The sequence below is a fragment of the Lactuca sativa genome, chromosome 4 (genome assembly GCF_002870075.4).
Source record: "Lactuca sativa cultivar Salinas chromosome 4, Lsat_Salinas_v11, whole genome shotgun sequence".
Classification (NCBI taxonomy): domain Eukaryota; kingdom Viridiplantae; phylum Streptophyta; class Magnoliopsida; order Asterales; family Asteraceae; genus Lactuca; species Lactuca sativa.
This window is the reverse complement of record NC_056626.2, coordinates 405,519,672-405,537,468: the sequence shown is the minus strand read 5'-3', so window position 1 is coordinate 405,537,468 and position 17,797 is coordinate 405,519,672. Positions and strand designations below refer to the sequence as shown.

The window sequence follows — 17,797 nt, the reverse complement described above, 5'->3', positions numbered from 1 at the left end:
TATAGCCAAAAATATCATCTCGGAAACCCCTCTTTAATATCCGTATACCATTTATTCATTCATAGTCATACAACTTGTGTAGCTTGGTATCATCAAGAGGTTGAAAACAAAACTAGCAAAACAGGATCATCAAAATACCACACAGATGCTAGTAGTAGTTCCCACCCTTACAAACAGGGTATATATTGTAATGTAAAGTAATATAATACCAAAACCAAATATTAGGTTTCTGTATGTAATAAACCACGTAGACTTTTTAACTCTTTTTTTTTGTGTATGTTGATTAAGATACTTAATTCTAAGTTTCTAACCTCAACGTGACCTTTTATAAAGGCTATAAGCCACAGCAACAGTTGCAACCGCTCCAACTACAGCAGCAGCTGTAAACATCTCATGCTGCTCCCATTTTTTTGTAAAAAAATTAACATTAAAAGTTGACTTTTTTGGCCCTGAGCTTTCATCTCTGCAGCATGAGAACCCATTAGCACCTTGACAACAGCCTCCAGTGTTTTCCTTCTCATCATCTTTCCCATTCACCTTTGAATCATTTCCATTTGGTAGTGACTTTTCAACTGCCTTGTCAGCTTTCTCAACTGGAGGAACACCCATTTCACCCCTGCAGTGGAATCAATTACATGTTCAGAATATATATTTGTAGCATTCTAGTTTTAGAATATTTCTTATTAGGGGAATTTACTTTTGATAATTTGAAAGTACAATGATGTAATAATTAATTTTTTTGGAAAGCAGATTGATATGTCTTGTATTTAGCTTTATATTTTATTTGCTAGTGAGTTAAATGAGACAAAATCCAAGAACTTTACCACATTAATTAAGAACAAAATGGGTTGAACTGTTTAAAAGCTGATCAACTTTTTACAACCTCCTAAATTGTTTATTAAAATGTGCCATTATTATATTTATGATAGTTTTTGTAATTATATTTTAAAAGCTAGTTAGTTATGAGATAAAAAAAATGGTTAAAAGGCATTGGCAGGCCGTATTTGTGTTTTTTGGACCGTATTTTTGCAGGTCAGGGGCAAATCAGTCAATTCAGGGAAGTCAAGTTGAGTCAAATGTCAAAAGAAGGATCCGTAGATCAAAATAAAAGAGGGTTAAAAAGAATGAAGGAAAGTCAAATCTGGTCAATAAAGGTCAAGAGAAGAAAGTCAAAATTGAAGGAGAGTCAAAGCTGGTCAATGAAGGTCAAGAGCAGAAAGTCAAAATTGAAGGAACTTAAAATCAATCAACTTGACCGTGAAAGCCAGAGAAGAAATGTAGCAGTAGACGATTCGGGCCATGCAGACCTTGGGTGTTTTGGCCGTTTAGCAGCAAAAGCATAAAAATCATCAATTCCATGAGAGATTTGTTTGTTTTTTCTGTTGTAAATAATTATCTAATCTTTAGTAGCCAAAATTTTATTCCATTATTGTGTGTTTATAATTGTTAAGGTCCTTTATAACTTCACCTATGATTATGGATATTTGAATGTTTTCTATCAATTCATTTCTATTTTCTAATAACATAATCAACTAGAAATCAATATCTGATGATGAAATATGAATGGTTTTTAAGGATTAATCAGTAGTTTCATTTAGGTCATAGGATCATATCCATTATAACATTATGCACAAACTTCTAACAATACTAATTTCCCTTTTGAATTGGGAAATAAAAACCAATTAAGCTAAATACATAAGAGGGGAAAAGCGTACCTCCAAATCCTTTCAATGATCTCACCCTTCTTGATATGTTGGTCAAGCAATTCAGCCACATCATTTGGGGTAACATAACCATACCTTATACAACAGAAACACAAGAAAGTATTCATAAGAAGAATGAATTAATACATTCTTTGGCAAGTAAATGTTATAGACTCTGCTTCAAATAGAAAAATAAAAATAATTAAATTGTTATGGATTGTCTTACCAATGTCCAGACACTTTTCCATCTTCAACTGAACTATATATTATCAAGTTCCCTGCATACTTATGTCCTCCAACATGTGAGCAAGCACTCACAAACACCTGATCCTTCAATGCCCTAACTTCAATCTCTTCATTGAACTTTTCAATTAAAGCTGGCCCACAAACACCACATCTTTTATCTCGACTGCTATGAGCACACACAAATACGTATGAACCTGTCACTACCTCCGGTGTTCCTGAAGCCCATGGTTTTCCATTCACAATCACTTCCTCCACAAAACTATCAACGTTTGATTCTTCCAAACCCCTTCAGTCACAAATGCATTAGTAAGTAAACTACATATCGATGTGTTCTATTATGTGAAGATTTGGATAATGGATACCCTAAATAAGATCATCTTTGAAGAAAAGTTCTCATGTTTTCATTCCTCAATTAAGATTGTTTAAAATCGAAAGTGTGATTTCATCATTTCAAAGGCCTCCAAATTTGTTGATATATATGATTGCTTTGCAAATTCTCGAAGCTTTCCTCTAACATTATCATTCAAGGAATCATCTTGCTAGCATAGATTTTGCCTTTTTAATCAACATTACTCTTTACACAAAGTTCTAATCAGGGCAGAGGCTACTGAACTTCAGTGTTTTTATACTTCAAATCCAATTTCACTTGTTTATATTAGCAAAAGAAATGGAGTTTAGGTATGATGCGGAATATAAGCATGGTCAAATTTGAAGCTCAAGACCGAATAATATGCTATATTAAGTATCAACTCTATCAAAACTATAAAAGAAAAATTTCCGCTATGTTGCACATGGCGTCGACTATTGTTTTGTTTTCAAATTGACAAAAGCAACAGATCGTAGATTCGTGGAGAGCCATAAAAGAAATCTGAGGAAAAAAAACGAATCTACATAGCACACACACAACAAATAGCTGATGAATTTAAAACCCTAGCGAACTTCACAATACCTGTACTTGATCATATCAGGAAAAATCAAAACATCTCCATCTGACAAACCAGTAGCAGCACCGCCCTCGAATATCGTCATCAGAGTCTACAATAGTCAGATCGTGAATAGAAAAAAAACTCGTCAACACTCAAAACCTTCAAATACCTCATTAGAATAATTAACACAAGTGAGCGACAATAACCTTAACAGCGATATCGTTCTTGCGCTCCTTGATAGCTCCAGCAAGTCGCTTAGGGAGCAGATCCGAGTCGGAGGATTCAACACGAGCAGGCCAGTCTTCGCGAGTCTTGTAGCAAAGGAAAACGTGACGTTCGTAAGGATGGACTGATCCGGAGAGATTCTCGGTGTACATCTCCTGCCTTTGGAATCCGAACTTGACGTCATCATCGACCACCACAGCTTCAGTAGAAATATCAACGGTACCGTTCTCTAAAGCGGCGGCCATGCCGGAATAGGTATCGACGGCGAACGGAGGAGGAGGTATAGAGAGGGAGTTGGATAAACTTGGAGGGCAAGGGAACGGCTGAGATGTTAATGGATTTTGGTTTTCAAAAAAGGCTTTTTATCATTTACAATTTCACGTGTCGTAGGTAGAGGTTTTGGCCTTTGGGTTGTTTGGAAAAAGGCAACAATTAACATCTCGTTTTTTTGTCCTTTTGGCCACAATGACTAATAAGATATTCACTAAAATAACTATTTGACTATAGTTCGACAAAACCACTTTTATTTGATATTTAAAAGTCTAAACAGCATATATTTTGACTTAAAGAAACTGCAAAATCCCAATAATTAAGTTTCCAGACAGGTTCATTTATTCCTCACAAATTTACTTTGCGTCCAATCAACTTCAGAACTTAGTTCGATAATAGCTCGCAAGCAACAGCAAAATCTTGTATTTATAGTTGATGATGAGGATGAGGGAGAAGAAATTATACAATACAACATATATTATGATATTATTATTATCGAAGAATGTGATATTTTATAAACCATCTCTTTAGAATAAGCCAATGATGCATGTGAAACCTGTAATTTTGGCATATATCTTATACCCAAGTAACTAGTTAAATTATAAAAGTAAGTAGTTAAATGTTATCTGGTTTTACATATTTTACTATCTCTGATGTTTTGTTGGATCGGTACTAATTTTGTTTGTTTTGTATTATTTTTAATTTAGTTATAAAGAATATAAAGTTATGCCGTATGCGCATTAACATTTCTCTGGTTCTGATTATAAATTAATGAATTAATTTCTTTATATATCATTTTTCGTTTCCAAAAAAAATAATGAATTAATTGTTAACTACTTTAATAAATTCGTGAATATACCTTACTCCCAACAAATTCTTCTTCTTGGTCATTAGAATGTAATATTATATTAAACACTAATTGTCCATAAATGAATTCGCCTTTAGATATTTTAATTTGACCAAACACACACCAACAAATCATTGAAAAGATATCAAAACGTGCAAGCATTAAACTATAACGACATGGACACCCCTTTAGACTTTTCATACAACTAAACCTGTTATACTCAAAACTATTAAATAATTATCATGACATGTTTCATATTAAAATGAGAATTATTGACGCCTAATTGCTATTGCAAAATCCTAAAATAGATGGTTAAAGTTTGTTTCAATTTTCACACAAATCCGTAGGTGTGGCTCAGTAAGAGCATAATTCACACACAATTTATAAGTGTATATTGTTGATAATATTACCTAACATATTTTTCTCGATATGTAACGCTCATTCATAAATTGATCACTAGTTTATCATGCAAAACGTTATTTATCAACATCATTGCTAAAAATAGACCTTTCATTTTGGATTTTGGAATGGAGAAAATTAGTATTAATTTTAATAGAAGATATATCATTAGATATATAGTATGCTTTCTTAATTTCAACCATCACTTTGCGTAGTTTTCATTTCCTTCAAACTATTAAATCTTGTATCTATACATATATACATCCACAATATAATTTTGAAGATTTGCTTTAAATGCTCCAAATCTGTGCTCAAAGAACTCGTTAGGATAAAATTTAGCCATTTTGAATACATCATTCCCGTAAAATGCATATAAGTAAATAATGTCGGTGTTACTTTATTAAAACAATTTTTGAGCTCTTCAATTTGCATTAGATGATCGAAAAATACATCAATTTTGTAGTTGGACAAATATGGTTTATTAGTTTCCCTTTTGAAGTAGCAAAAATCTTTTTTTTTTACTTTGAGATTTTTTAAAATATGGTTTATTAGTTTAATCCTAAACAAAATGTGACCAACATATAAGAATTTGAAACTTAGTTGAGTACTTCATGGATAAATAGGTAGTGGCATAACTAGGATTTTGTTTTACGGTAGACCAAATAATATACAAAATATGAATGAGTGATAAAATTCTTCAACCCTAATATATATATATATATATATATATATATATATATATATATATATATATATATATATATATATATATATATATAACCTTAATTTTTTGTGGATGGGTGGGACAAGGATAAAAATGGTGGAAAAGGGTCTAGTTTTTTAAAATGTAATATCTTTTGATCCGACCCATCTTATAAGTTCAGAAAGTAACCTTAATTTTTTGTGGGTGGGTGGGACAAGGATAAAAATGGTGGAAAAGGGTCTAATTTTTTAAAATGTAATATCTTTTGATCCGACCCATCTTATAAGTTCAGAAAGTCAGAAACACAATTTTCTAAAAATAAGATGTGTTCATTGAGAGACTACCAAATTTTTTAAAAAGTATTAAGGACGTAACAACTACGAAAACATTAAAAAAAATGAATAATAACATAAATGGGTTACAAACTGTCCAAATTGTCTTAATGTCTTAAGAGTACCACCAAACTAAATAAATATCATAATGTAACAAACTTTTGTTTTTTTTGTTTTTTTTTTTATTTTTTAAATACCATTGTAACATGGAATAGTAGTTTTTCTCGATTACAATGGTCTTTAAAAAATTGTTGCCTTCTGATAATTTTTATAGTTCAATGATGTTTTTAAAACGTTTGAGACATTTTGTTACCCATTTATGTCAGTATCCCCACATCATATACATATGTTTTTGTGAGAAGTAAGCAACATAAAACTAATATATCAATTTCGTTGTGTACCTACTCCATATCTTTCCAAAAAAACAAAGAGAATGCAAACATATATATATATATATATATATATATATATATATATATATATATATATATATATATATATATATATATATATATTCAGGTTCATTTGAGACCATTCTAATTTTGTAAGACCATGAGACCAAATTTAAAAATAATTTTAAAATGCAAAATAAATAGAAAAATCCAAAAAATCTTTTTTTAAATATTATTTTCGGAACTTGAATTAACTAAAAAAAAATAAAAAAATCCCGTTTTTTGAAAAATACGTGAAATATTCTAATAGAATATTACACTGGCATATTCTAAAAAATAATTTTAAAATGCAAAAGAAATGGAAAAATCTAAAAATTCTTTTTTTAAATATTATTTTCGGAACTTGAATTAACTAAAAAAATTAAAAAAAATAAAAAAAAAATCCATTTTTTTTTTGAAAAATACGTGAAATATTCTAATAGAATATTACACTGTACATATTCTAAAAAATAATTTTAAAATGCAAAATAAATGGAAAAATCCAAAAATTCTTTTTTTAAATATTATTTTCGGAACTTGAATTAACTAAAAAAATAAAAAAATGTGTCTCACGGTCTCACAAAATTAGGCCGTCTCACATGAACCTAACCATATATATATATATATATATATATATATATATATATATATATATATATATATATATATATATATATATATATATATATATATAGAGAGAGAGAGAGAGAGAGAGCGAGAGAGAGAGAGAGAGAACAAGAAGAGAAGAGAGGATGGGATGAAACTTATTGTTTTTCTTGTGGTTTGTCTTGATATCCACCATGGATGAAAGAAGGAAGTATATTAGGGTGCACCATGAGTATTCATATCAAGATTTAAGATGGGTCTTAGTGAAGCTTGTGAAGGATTAATGAAGTTTTTCATGTAATGTTACGTTAATGTGCAAGTTCATACATGAACACTATTTAGATAACACCATAGAAGGTGTATTGTATTAAGATTTATATGTAAGTTGACAGTTGTAGTGCTCAACCATGGATTTCCGATGAAGATCCAAAGTGTTTACCAATGAGGTGATTCAGCGAGATTGTTGGAAGAGTGAAACGAAATTGAACAAATGGATTAGTATTTCATTATTAGCCATTTAAAGAAATTGAGTATGTCTCTTTAATTTGAACTCGTGCGAGAGAGAGAGAGAGAGAGAGAGAGAGAGAGAGAGAGAAAGAGAGAAAAGAGAAGAGAGGATAGGATGAAACTTATTGTTTTTCTTGTGGTTTGTCTTGATATCCACCATGGATGAAAGAAGGAAGTATATTAGGGTGCACCAGGAGTATTCATATCAAGATTTAAGATGGGTCTTAGTGAAGCTTGTGAAGGAGTAATGAAGTTTTTCATGTGATGTTACGTTAATGTGCAATTTAATACATGAACACTATTTAGACAACACCATAAAAGGTGTATTGTATTAAGATTTATATGTAAGTTGATAGTTGTAGTGATCAACCATGGATTTCCGATGAAGATCCAAAGTGTTTACCAATGAGGTGATTCAGCGAGATTGTTGGAAGAGTGAAAATAAATTGAACAAATGGATTAGTATTTCATTATTAGCAATTTAAAGAAATCGAGTATGTCTCTTTAATTTGAACTCATGCATGAGAGAGAGAGAGAGAGAGAGAAAATTTTGTTGCGTTTTCAATGAAGTATCACTCTGTCAACATTCTTCTCTATAGTTCTTTCTCTTATTTTCGATATAGATGTGTGTCACAACAATAAGACAGTAAAAGGTGTTAGTGATCATTAAAGATGAAAATGTAATATATAATGTGTAAATTGTAAATTTATGATATTTATTTCAATGAAAAATATGTTGATTGATTGTTAGGTCATATCTGGTTATTATTATTTTTTTTATATAATTTGATTTTGACAAGTTTGATCTAAATTTGATAATTGAAGCAGGTAGGAAAGATATGTGCTAATGATTTTGAATTTGTATTGCCCTACAGAAACCAACTGTAGACTCACAGACCATTCTCGCATATCTCAGTAGGTCTTAACATTTCCCAAAATTCAGCTAAAAGAAGTCATGGATGCACTTCTTGAATCAATCCTCTAAACCAACTTTCATTTGTTAGTTGGATATAGTGACCAAAATGCAAGATTTGTGAAAGTTCATTATTATTTATTAATGTTAACATTTAGCAAATTATGAAACTAATATTATATTTTTGTTCATAACATGTTTTTTTTGTAATAATTTATTTGATCGGAAGATATGTATATGTGATTGAGTGTAGCCTGAAAAATCATATTTTAATTTTTATAAGGAAAAAATACTTTGAAATCGACCAAATTACAATGTCTGAATTTGATGTTTATGGTTCTGACAATTCACTTTATTTGTAATGTTTATCGGATTTCTTTGCAGAATTTAATGTTGCTGGTACATGTAACAATTTATTGTTGCTTTTGGTTTTACATGACCAATATGAAAAGAGCCGTATGAGCCTCCATGAGGGTTGGTACACCGAATAAAGTCAATTCATAAAGCTACTACACAACATATTTTAACAATAAGTCGCATTATGTTGTGATAAAACAAAGATCACATAGATCATTAATGTTGAAAATTAGTGTATTAAAAAACCAAATTGCTATAATATAAATATTAAATATTTTTATCTAATAAGTTTGGTTCAAAAATTCTAAAAATGAATCTAACTAACATTTTTTTTATTAAAATTCGACCTAAAACAAAGCCACCTATTAATGTGATATGTATTTAATTTATATTCTCTGTTAACGCGTTTCATAATCTAGTTTGAAGGAATATAGGGACTCGAATAATCCTAAAGAAAAATGGTCAAGGAAAGTATTAAAGCGGAAAATCTATATGACGGAAATGATATATGCTCATTTAAGATGATTCTTTCCAAATAATAAATTTATTCAAGTTTGATTAACCTATACAAAACCGACGTGAGCATTATAGTCCTTGCTTACGGAAGGTTTGCTTATAACACAATTCGACTTATTTATAATAATTTAGGGTAAATTCACATGATATACAATGGATAATGGCATAAAAGAGTGACAATATATCTAAACCGATTGAAAAATATCATTGAACTATAAATGTTGTTAGAAGACAACAAACTTTTATTTTATTTTTGTTTTTAAAAGACTATTGTAAGTTGTAACCGAGAAAACCTACTATTCCATGTTACACTGTTGTTTTAAATATCTAAAATGAAAATGTGTTACCTTGTGACAACATTTATTTAGTTTGATGGTATTTTTTAAACATTTTATATAGTTTGTTATCCATTTATACCATTATCCACTTTCAACCTGAGGTCATTATATCTATACTAAATAGCAAGTTTGGTGGACTTTGTTATTTAGTAACTTTAGTCTCTGAATTTTGTAGTTTGACAAGTTAAGTCCTGCCAAGTTTCTATTTGGTCCCTAATTTTTGTGGTTTGGTAACTTAAGTCCTCCTAAGTTTCAATTTTGTCCCTGACTTTTGTGGTTTGGCAACTTAAGTCCTCCTAAGTTTCTATTGCTACTGAAAGAGATCCTTTTACTTTCTGTTACTTCTTAAGTCCATTACTTCACAGCGGATGAAATCCTAGTTTATACTAAAACAGAAACAGGGACAAAAAAGTCATTAGTGATAGATTATGATTTATGTGTGATGACGAGTTCGTTTTTAGCATATTTTTCCAGTATTGAACATAAGTAACATGCAGTAATAATACAATACAATAGCATCATGATGAGTAGTAAAAGTTGTACATTTCTCTTATTTGACCTAAAAGTGGGATTTACATTTTAATCTACTTGATTTGTTTCTTTAAGATTGTTCTAATAAATTTTCAAGATATAAATTCAATATGTATCTTCCAGTGGAGAGAACATCAAGCCTCTTCTCAAAAGGTTCATATTTACCTTTTCGAAGCTGATACCTGTGAGTTACTGCTGAGATTGTGTAATTTTGCCCTTCAATTGTCACACCATCTCCACATTGCAAGTTCTGTCATCACACAAACAAAATCAGAAATAACTTCTACATTTTACCTGTTTGTGATAATTAATAACCAAAATGCCACCTCTTATTTAGCAATTTAGTGCATTCCTTTATAAAAATAACATTTTTCTTTATCTATCAATTTACTTTTTATTTAGTTATAGAGATTATACAAAACAAACATATTTCAATAACTCATTCCATTCCTTCAAGCCAAACCAAACATGACAGTGGAGTGATTCCATTCCATCATACCAAACATACCCTCAGTTATGTTTTATTAATAACAGGTCAAACAGGAAAGATTGAATGATATCCCACAGTATACAACCTATCTAACTGCTTTATTCAAAAAATTGTATCATTATTTTACTAATTGTTTTTGTAATCATCTATAATGTATCAATACTTATACAATTCAATAATCATCCGGCTTTTGGAGAAATCATAGAATAGTTGACTTTCATGCTTCTATTGTTGGTTTATTGTTAGTTAATGTAGACACACAGGAAAACAAATCGAAAAAGAGTCATAGTTCAATACCCATGACACTAAGAAATAACTAACAAGAAGAATGGTGGATATCTTCTACACATACATTAGACAATTAAGCATTAAGTGATTATAATCAGCCTGTTTTGTTAAGAATGACTATGATTCTGATCTTTTGTATTCAGGGTTAAATAATCAGATTTGGAAAAGCAAAGAGTGGTTGAAAGAAAACTTGTAATGGAGACAATTGTGAAATTAAGTAATCATCCCTAACTTTAGCTAACCGATTATATATCATAATGTGATTTGACTAAACGAAATAGCACTCCATTTTTACAAAACAAGAGCTACAGTTGACTTCCACAATTAGGATGCCTATTTTTCTACTCAAAATCTGTAATTTTTTGACACAAAATCGATAGCTACATTTCCCATTATAACAAAAAAATGTTCCCGGAAATCGATTTTGGATATGGGAAGATCGAATAGTTTTCCCTTATTTTGGAGGTACTGACAAAATGAATAGATAGTAGAATTGTAAAATTGAAATTGAGGATGATTTATGCTTACAGGAGGGAAGCAGCGAACGCCAAGGCTTTTAGGAGGAGGAGTAACTTCGATGACTTTATAGGGATAATTCTGATCTCGACCTTTCTCCTTCTTCCTGCACACGATCTGCTGTTGCATCATCTGCGGCTATTTCATTTCATTCGACTGAGATTAGAGATCCAAAAAACTTTCATCCGCCAGCTACATAATAACTACCCAATTTACACAGTTTTGCCCAAAACCGAAGAGAAACTAGTCGAATTGTAAAATACGAGTGAACGAGAAAAAATTAAAGCGGTCTAACCTTCCGGAATGCGATTAAGTGAGTCGTCATTGCCATCAGGAAGAAGCAGATACCCACAGTCCTCGGTCCTTGTCTATAATTCTTGGCCAGAAGAAGATGTGGACTATAGTCTATAGGCAAGCCAGAAAATTATTATATGGAAAATCCCATTCCCAGCCGTTTTTTGTTTTTATTTATTTTTATTTTATTTTGGCTATTACAACTCACGGGTGTTAACTATTAGTACCTGTTACGTTGCAATATATCATGTAAAATATAAATATAGTAACAAGTTGTCAAGATCGGGATTTTACGTAGGATTGTTTTTAGGTTTGCAAGATCAGGATCGAAATCCTAAGATCTCAAAAAATAAAATATAATTTTAATTTATAATAGTTAATTATGAAAATATTTCAAACATTCACTTATTCGTTCAAAAATTATAAAATCTACAAAATATTAGTCATAAGTTCCAACACAAAATGATAAATAGTAAATTTGTAAAGGATAAAAGACATAAAATAGTAAAAAAATTCATTTGCAAAAAAAAAAAAAAAAAAAAAAAAAAAAAAAAAATCAAGAGAAGGTAGGATCGGATCAGATCTCGATCTTATGATCCTACTTACGATCTTACGATCTTACCCCCAAATACGATCTGTTTACGATCCGGATCGTTTGTCATACCTAGGATTGTAGGATTGTACGATCATACGATCAAGATCGCGATTTTAACAACAATGGATAGTAATATATTTTTTGATTTATATATATTTGGTCATTGAATTCTTTTTTGTCCATATTTATCCATTCAACTTGTTAAATTGTACACATTCAGTCCTTATGACCGGCTATTCCAGATAAATCGAGAAAAATGACTTAATAGGGTAATATATTTTTCGCTTTGTACACATTTAGTTTTTAATGTTTTTATGTACATTTAGAACTTAATATATTTTTTGTTGTAAAATATGTCCTTGTTATTTTTATATACATTCAGTACTTAAGACTGATTTTTTAGGTTTTTTCACGGCATTCTATATGTGACAATCATTAATAAAGTGTTTGTGGTTGTTGATTCTTATGTCCATTAGCGGCCTCGGCTGCTTAGTTGCTTAGGTCGTGTGGTTCGACTTAGGTCTTGTCTTCTGAACGCCGTAATTGTTTCATATAATCTCGGATTTTAATGATCTTTATATCAACGTGTTCATATTTGAGTCTAGTACAACTTTCGTTTATATCCATGTATTTTTTATGAATGTATGTAGGAACGTTTTTTTTATAAAATCATAAGTAAAAATATATTATCTTTTAACATGAGTAATCTTAATGAAAGTTGTAGCAGACTCAAATACGAACGTATAGATATAAAGTTCGTTAAAATCTGAGATTGTATGAAGAAGTTACAATGTTCAGAGCACATGACCTAAGTCAAACCACAAGGCATAAGCAATCAAGCAGTCAAAGGCGCCATAAACATGAACATCATCAATCTCAAACACCTCATTAATGATTGTCCCACATAGGATGTCGTGAGAAAACATAAAGAAATCAGTCTTAAGTATTGAATGTGTACAAAAATAACAAAGACTTATTTCGCAACAAAAAATATATTAAGTACTAAATGTGCACAAAAATATTAAAGACTAAATGTGTACAAAGTGAGAAATATATTGTCCTATTATATCATTTTTGTCGGTTTACCTAGAATATCCAGTCATAAGGACTGAATGTGTACAGTTTAACAAATTGAAGGGGTAAATATGGACAAAAAAAACTTAGTAACCAAATATGTACTAACCAAAAACATTTTACCCTATTAACCAAAAATATATTTAATGAATAATAAAAAACTTAGTAATCAAATGTGTATGTTACACACATTTGATCATTGTAAAATTACTTTTATATATACACACGGATAGCATATTTGATAAATAGCAATTACTTATGGTTATGGTGCATGTGATTATGGGGGCGGAGCGATGGTCTCCAATAGGGCTGTAAACAAACCGAACGTTCGTAAACCGTCAGCGGGAAGTTTGTTTATATTCGTTTATTTAATAAATGAACGAACATGAACACAAATTCTCGTTCGTTTAGTTAAACGAACGAACATGAACAATAATCTCGTTTATTTAATTACATTCATGAATGTTCATTTATATTTTTCGTTTACGTTTGTTTATATGTTCATTCATATAAGTTCTTTTCATCTTCATAGATGTTTAATTTTGTTTGATTACATTATTATATTGTATGTTAATATATCTTTGTTTATGTTCATTTAGCATGTTCACGAACATAAACGAACGAACATGAACAATATAATTTGTTAAACGAACGAACATGAATAAGAAAACTCGTTCGTTTAACCGTTCTTGTTCGTTTATTTGTTCAACTAACTTAAACGAACAAACATGAACATGCTCCGTTCGTATTCGTTTACAGCCCTAGTCTCCAATGCTACAAATTGTTTTAAATAAACGAAAATTATAGATTTAAAATCTGGATGATACTGATGTTTCATAACATCTTTTATCATATGTTGTTATAAAGTTCATTATTTTACATGTATACTAATACAAATAACTATAAGAGCTAGGAACCTGTAGTCTAGCCACCATTAAATAAGCTCGATTCAAGAATTTAATGAAATTCTATTCAGATGAGAGGACCTAAAAAAAATACAATTTACCTTCCCATTTTAGCTATGGGACCAATTGGTGGAGTTTCACCCTTTTCTTTACTATCCATGCCAAAAGAAACAAACATACAACACACAATCATAATAGAGAAAGAAGATAATACAATCATTTTTTAATACCTAGGTAAACTCTATCTTGGAGTTTTTCATACCAGTGGTTATTAGAGAATACAACCATATCCGGTGACTTTTGAAAGAGAATTAGAAACCCCCTTTTGTCAAATCAAGATGAAGAAAAGAAAAACACACACAAAAATCTGGCCAAACCACCAACGGTTAATGTTCTGACAAGGCATGAAACTTGAGCTTATGAAAAGCTTCCATTGTATGATTACAACAATGCACTCGGCTTATTAACATTTTGACATGTGTCCAAAAGCATATGGCTAACTGAAGTTCAATAATAACAATAGGATGTCTTTGTATCCTTAAACACACAAAAGTTACCCCCAATCTAAAGAGAAGGGTACTGTTTTCAATCACATTGTAGTTCAACAGCAACACAAACCTTAAACATTAATCATATTATGCTCCAAAGTCCAAAGTCACCTCATGTTTTCCTCCAGGTAGGAAACCATTCAACCTAAAAACCAAAAATGTAAACAGCATTGTAAATTGAAAATTCTATAATTTATATTAATGTGATCCATTTACAAACAATTTTTCACTCTCATAATCAGGTAGACTTTTTAAACTATAATCTCCCAGAAACAGAATTTATGCAGCATCTGATGCTATAATTGGGTAGTTTCACAAAGTACAATGCTTTAATGAAATTTTTTGAAAGTACAATGCTTTAATAGTCTATTTATTATATAGAAATGAAAGATGCTACAATACACAAATAAATGGAAGACATTGCTATTTCTTGCATTTAACCCTTGTAAATATTGTTAAGAGTGAACTTCAAATAATAACAACATACTTACACTTTTTTTTTGCAGATAAAAGCAATGTATCTTATTTATTACATATTTCCACATCAGTAAAGAAAGTGCTATTATGAGTAAAAACTGCAAGTACATTGCTTTTATGTGTAAAATAAAAAAGTAATTACGTTGCTATTATTAGTAAAAAAATTACATATTGCTATAATTAGTAAAAAAATTGTAATTACATTAGTAATGTATATTTCACAAATTGGTAAAAAAAAAAAAAGAGTAAAGCAGAATGTTATTTTGTACAACAATTTGCAAACCTGATTTCAAGCAGCTGCTTGAAGCAACTCCCGATCAGCACGCTCCCTGATCCTCCTCTCCATCTCAGGCCTAAAATGTCTAATAAGCCCTTGAACAGGCCAAGCAGCAGCATCACCAAGTGCACAAATAGTATGCCCTTCAATCTGCTTAGTCACTTCCTGAAGCATATCAATCTCCTCCAATTTCGCATTCCCAACTTTCATCCTTTCCATAATCATCCAAAGCCACCCAGTTCCCTCCCTACAAGGCGTACACTGACCACAACTCTCATGCTTATAAAAATACGAAAGCCTCGCAATCGCATCCACAATATCAGTCGACTTATCCATCACAATAACAGCAGCAGTCCCTAATCCAGATTGAACAGCTTTCAACGCATCAAAATCCATCAACACGTCTTCGCATAAATCCTTTGTAAGCAAAGGAACAGAAGAACCACCCGGAATCACCGCTAGCAAATTGTCCCATCCGCCCCTCACACCGCCACAATGCCGCTCCAACAACTCCTTCAATGGAATACTCATCTCCTCTTCCACTGTACACGGTTTGTTCACATGACCCGATATACAGAAAAGTTTAGTCCCCGAATTGTTCTTTCTACCAAAGCTAGAAAACCACTCGGGCCCACGTCTTAGAATAGTCGGCGACACCGCGATTGTTTCGACATTTGTGACGGTTGTGGGACACCCGTATAACCCCGCGTTGGCGGGAAAAGGCGGCTTCAAACGCGGTTTTCCTTGTTTGCCCTCGAGGGATTCGAGAAGCGCGGTTTCTTCACCACAAATGTAGGCTCCGGCTCCGAAATGGATATGGACATCGAAATCATACCCGGACCCACACGCGTTTTTTCCAAGTAATCCAGCTGCATATGCTTCTTTTCTTGCTTTTTCTAAATTCAAACGTTCATTTACGTATTCGCCCCTGATGTAAATGTAGGCAGCGGTTGCACGCATACCTACTCCAGCTATTAAACATCCTTCTAGAAGCTTGTGTGGATCGTTACGCATGATTTCTCTATCTTTGCAAGTTCCGGGTTCACTTTCGTCTGCGTTTACAACAAGATAAGATGGACGACCATCGGATACTTTTGGCATGAATGACCATTTTAGCCCTGATGGGAAACCAGCACCTCCACGTCCACGTAAGCCAGATTTTTTCATTTCGTTTACTATCCAATCAGCACCTTTGATTACTATGTCTTTAGTTCTATGCCAATCGCCACGTTTCATTGCGCCTTTGAGAAAGGGGTCGTGTAAACCGTATAGGTTTGTGAAGATGCGGTCTTCATCTTTCAGGCCACCAAAGTGGGTTTTTTCTGGTGGAGGTGGTGGCGGTGGTGGTTGGGCGGTGGTGGCGGTTGTCGCAGACTGCGTGCTGAAAAGTCTAGCGGTAGCATTTATCCCCCAGTTTGCATTTTGATGCCTTGATAGAACAGCCCTTTGCAGAGAAAGAATGCCCTTCATTGGTGCCTAACATAAGGTATCCCAAAATGAACAAGTTCAGATTACATATATTCTGATTGATCTAGATTCTAGTCCAGATTAACTTAATTTAGATATATGCCTAAGATTATAAGTACACGATTCAGATGTTCATAAAACAAGATAACCAAAAGGAATATAGAATAAAGAGATCGGAAATGTATAAAAGGAGAACAATAAAACACCATATAATAAACCAACTGCCGAATAAGGGGGAAAAGGCACAATTTTTATGCAACCAAACCCTCGTTTCATACTCAAGTGCAGATTTTTCGGTGTATTCCACAAAATACTGAAGTTCAATACAGCAACTATCAGAAAAGTACATAGAACCCTAGGGTTTCTGCAAATCTCTCTTCGTTTACATTCAGTTATCCAATTTTTCCTAGATCAGAAAAACAAACTCGTATCTGATTCGAATAAGCACATCTAAATCAAATCGGATCTATAAGAAACTCATGATAAGAGCGACAATCAAACAACAGCAGAAACGAAAAATCAAAAGAAATAAATAAATAAATAAAATAAAACTCTTACCATACACCAGGAAATGCAGCAAACAAGCTTCTGAACTGATTATCAGCAATTCAACTATGGAGAAGATTTTGAAGTAAAGTATAAGGAAATCAACTTGACCCCCAAAATCGTCGCCCGAGTAATCCAACGACCTTAAATGGGTTTTTATTGTGGGGCAGCGGTTCTATCAGAATTACGACGTGAACGTTTAGGCCTGTGACCTTTAACGGAACGCGTGGATACGAAATGGGCCGCAAGTTTTAGTTGACGAAACAGCCCAATAGAGCCAGAACGTGGATCATTGATAATGAGTTCACGTTTCACAGGCTTTCATTATTGACTTGCAACTTTTTTTTTTTTTTTTTTTTTGACAAGATTACATATTTTTTACATTTAAAATGAATATTGGACGGGAAGGTTGTAGAACTCGCTGCTCGGTAACTGTTTGGCCGACTACTGAGCAGCGTGTACTCGGATTC

At 31.9% G+C, this 17,797-nt stretch overlaps 3 protein-coding genes across 6 annotated transcripts; all 3 read right to left on the bottom strand.

Moving 5' to 3' along the window:
* Window positions 1-14: 14 nt before the first annotated feature.
* On the bottom strand, window positions 15-3,471 carry LOC111883044 (altered inheritance of mitochondria protein 32). The gene is made up of 5 exons (XM_023879403.1): window positions 3,082-3,471; window positions 2,899-2,984; window positions 1,930-2,235; window positions 1,716-1,799; window positions 15-616 (listed from the first exon to the last, which is right to left on the bottom strand). Exons 1-5 carry the CDS (start codon window positions 3,343-3,345, stop codon window positions 313-315), a joined length of 1,044 nt encoding a protein of 347 aa, XP_023735171.1. The 5' UTR covers window positions 3,346-3,471; the 3' UTR covers window positions 15-312.
* Window positions 3,472-9,811: 6,340 nt separating this feature from the next.
* LOC111883094 (uncharacterized) lies at window positions 9,812-11,593 on the bottom strand. 4 transcript variants are annotated; one of them, XM_023879464.3, is made up of 3 exons: window positions 11,440-11,593; window positions 11,157-11,282; window positions 9,812-10,100 (listed from the first exon to the last, which is right to left on the bottom strand). In XM_023879464.3, exons 1-3 carry the CDS (start codon window positions 11,473-11,475, stop codon window positions 9,921-9,923), a joined length of 342 nt encoding a protein of 113 aa, XP_023735232.1. In that variant the 5' UTR covers window positions 11,476-11,593; the 3' UTR covers window positions 9,812-9,920. The 4 variants fall into 4 exon arrangements, with proteins under 4 accessions (XP_023735232.1, XP_023735233.1, XP_023735235.1 ...); XM_023879465.2 differs by having other exon boundaries at window positions 11,157-11,276; window positions 11,440-11,588; XM_023879467.3 differs by having other exon boundaries at window positions 11,157-11,300; window positions 11,440-11,550.
* Window positions 11,594-14,380: 2,787 nt separating this feature from the next.
* LOC111883078 (NADH dehydrogenase [ubiquinone] flavoprotein 1, mitochondrial) lies at window positions 14,381-17,497 on the bottom strand. The gene is made up of 3 exons (XM_023879443.3): window positions 17,340-17,497; window positions 15,321-16,790; window positions 14,381-14,705 (listed from the first exon to the last, which is right to left on the bottom strand). Exons 1-2 carry the CDS (start codon window positions 17,340-17,342, stop codon window positions 15,327-15,329), a joined length of 1,467 nt encoding a protein of 488 aa, XP_023735211.1. The 5' UTR covers window positions 17,343-17,497; the 3' UTR covers window positions 14,381-14,705; window positions 15,321-15,326.
* Between the last annotated feature and the right edge of the window lie 300 nt (window positions 17,498-17,797).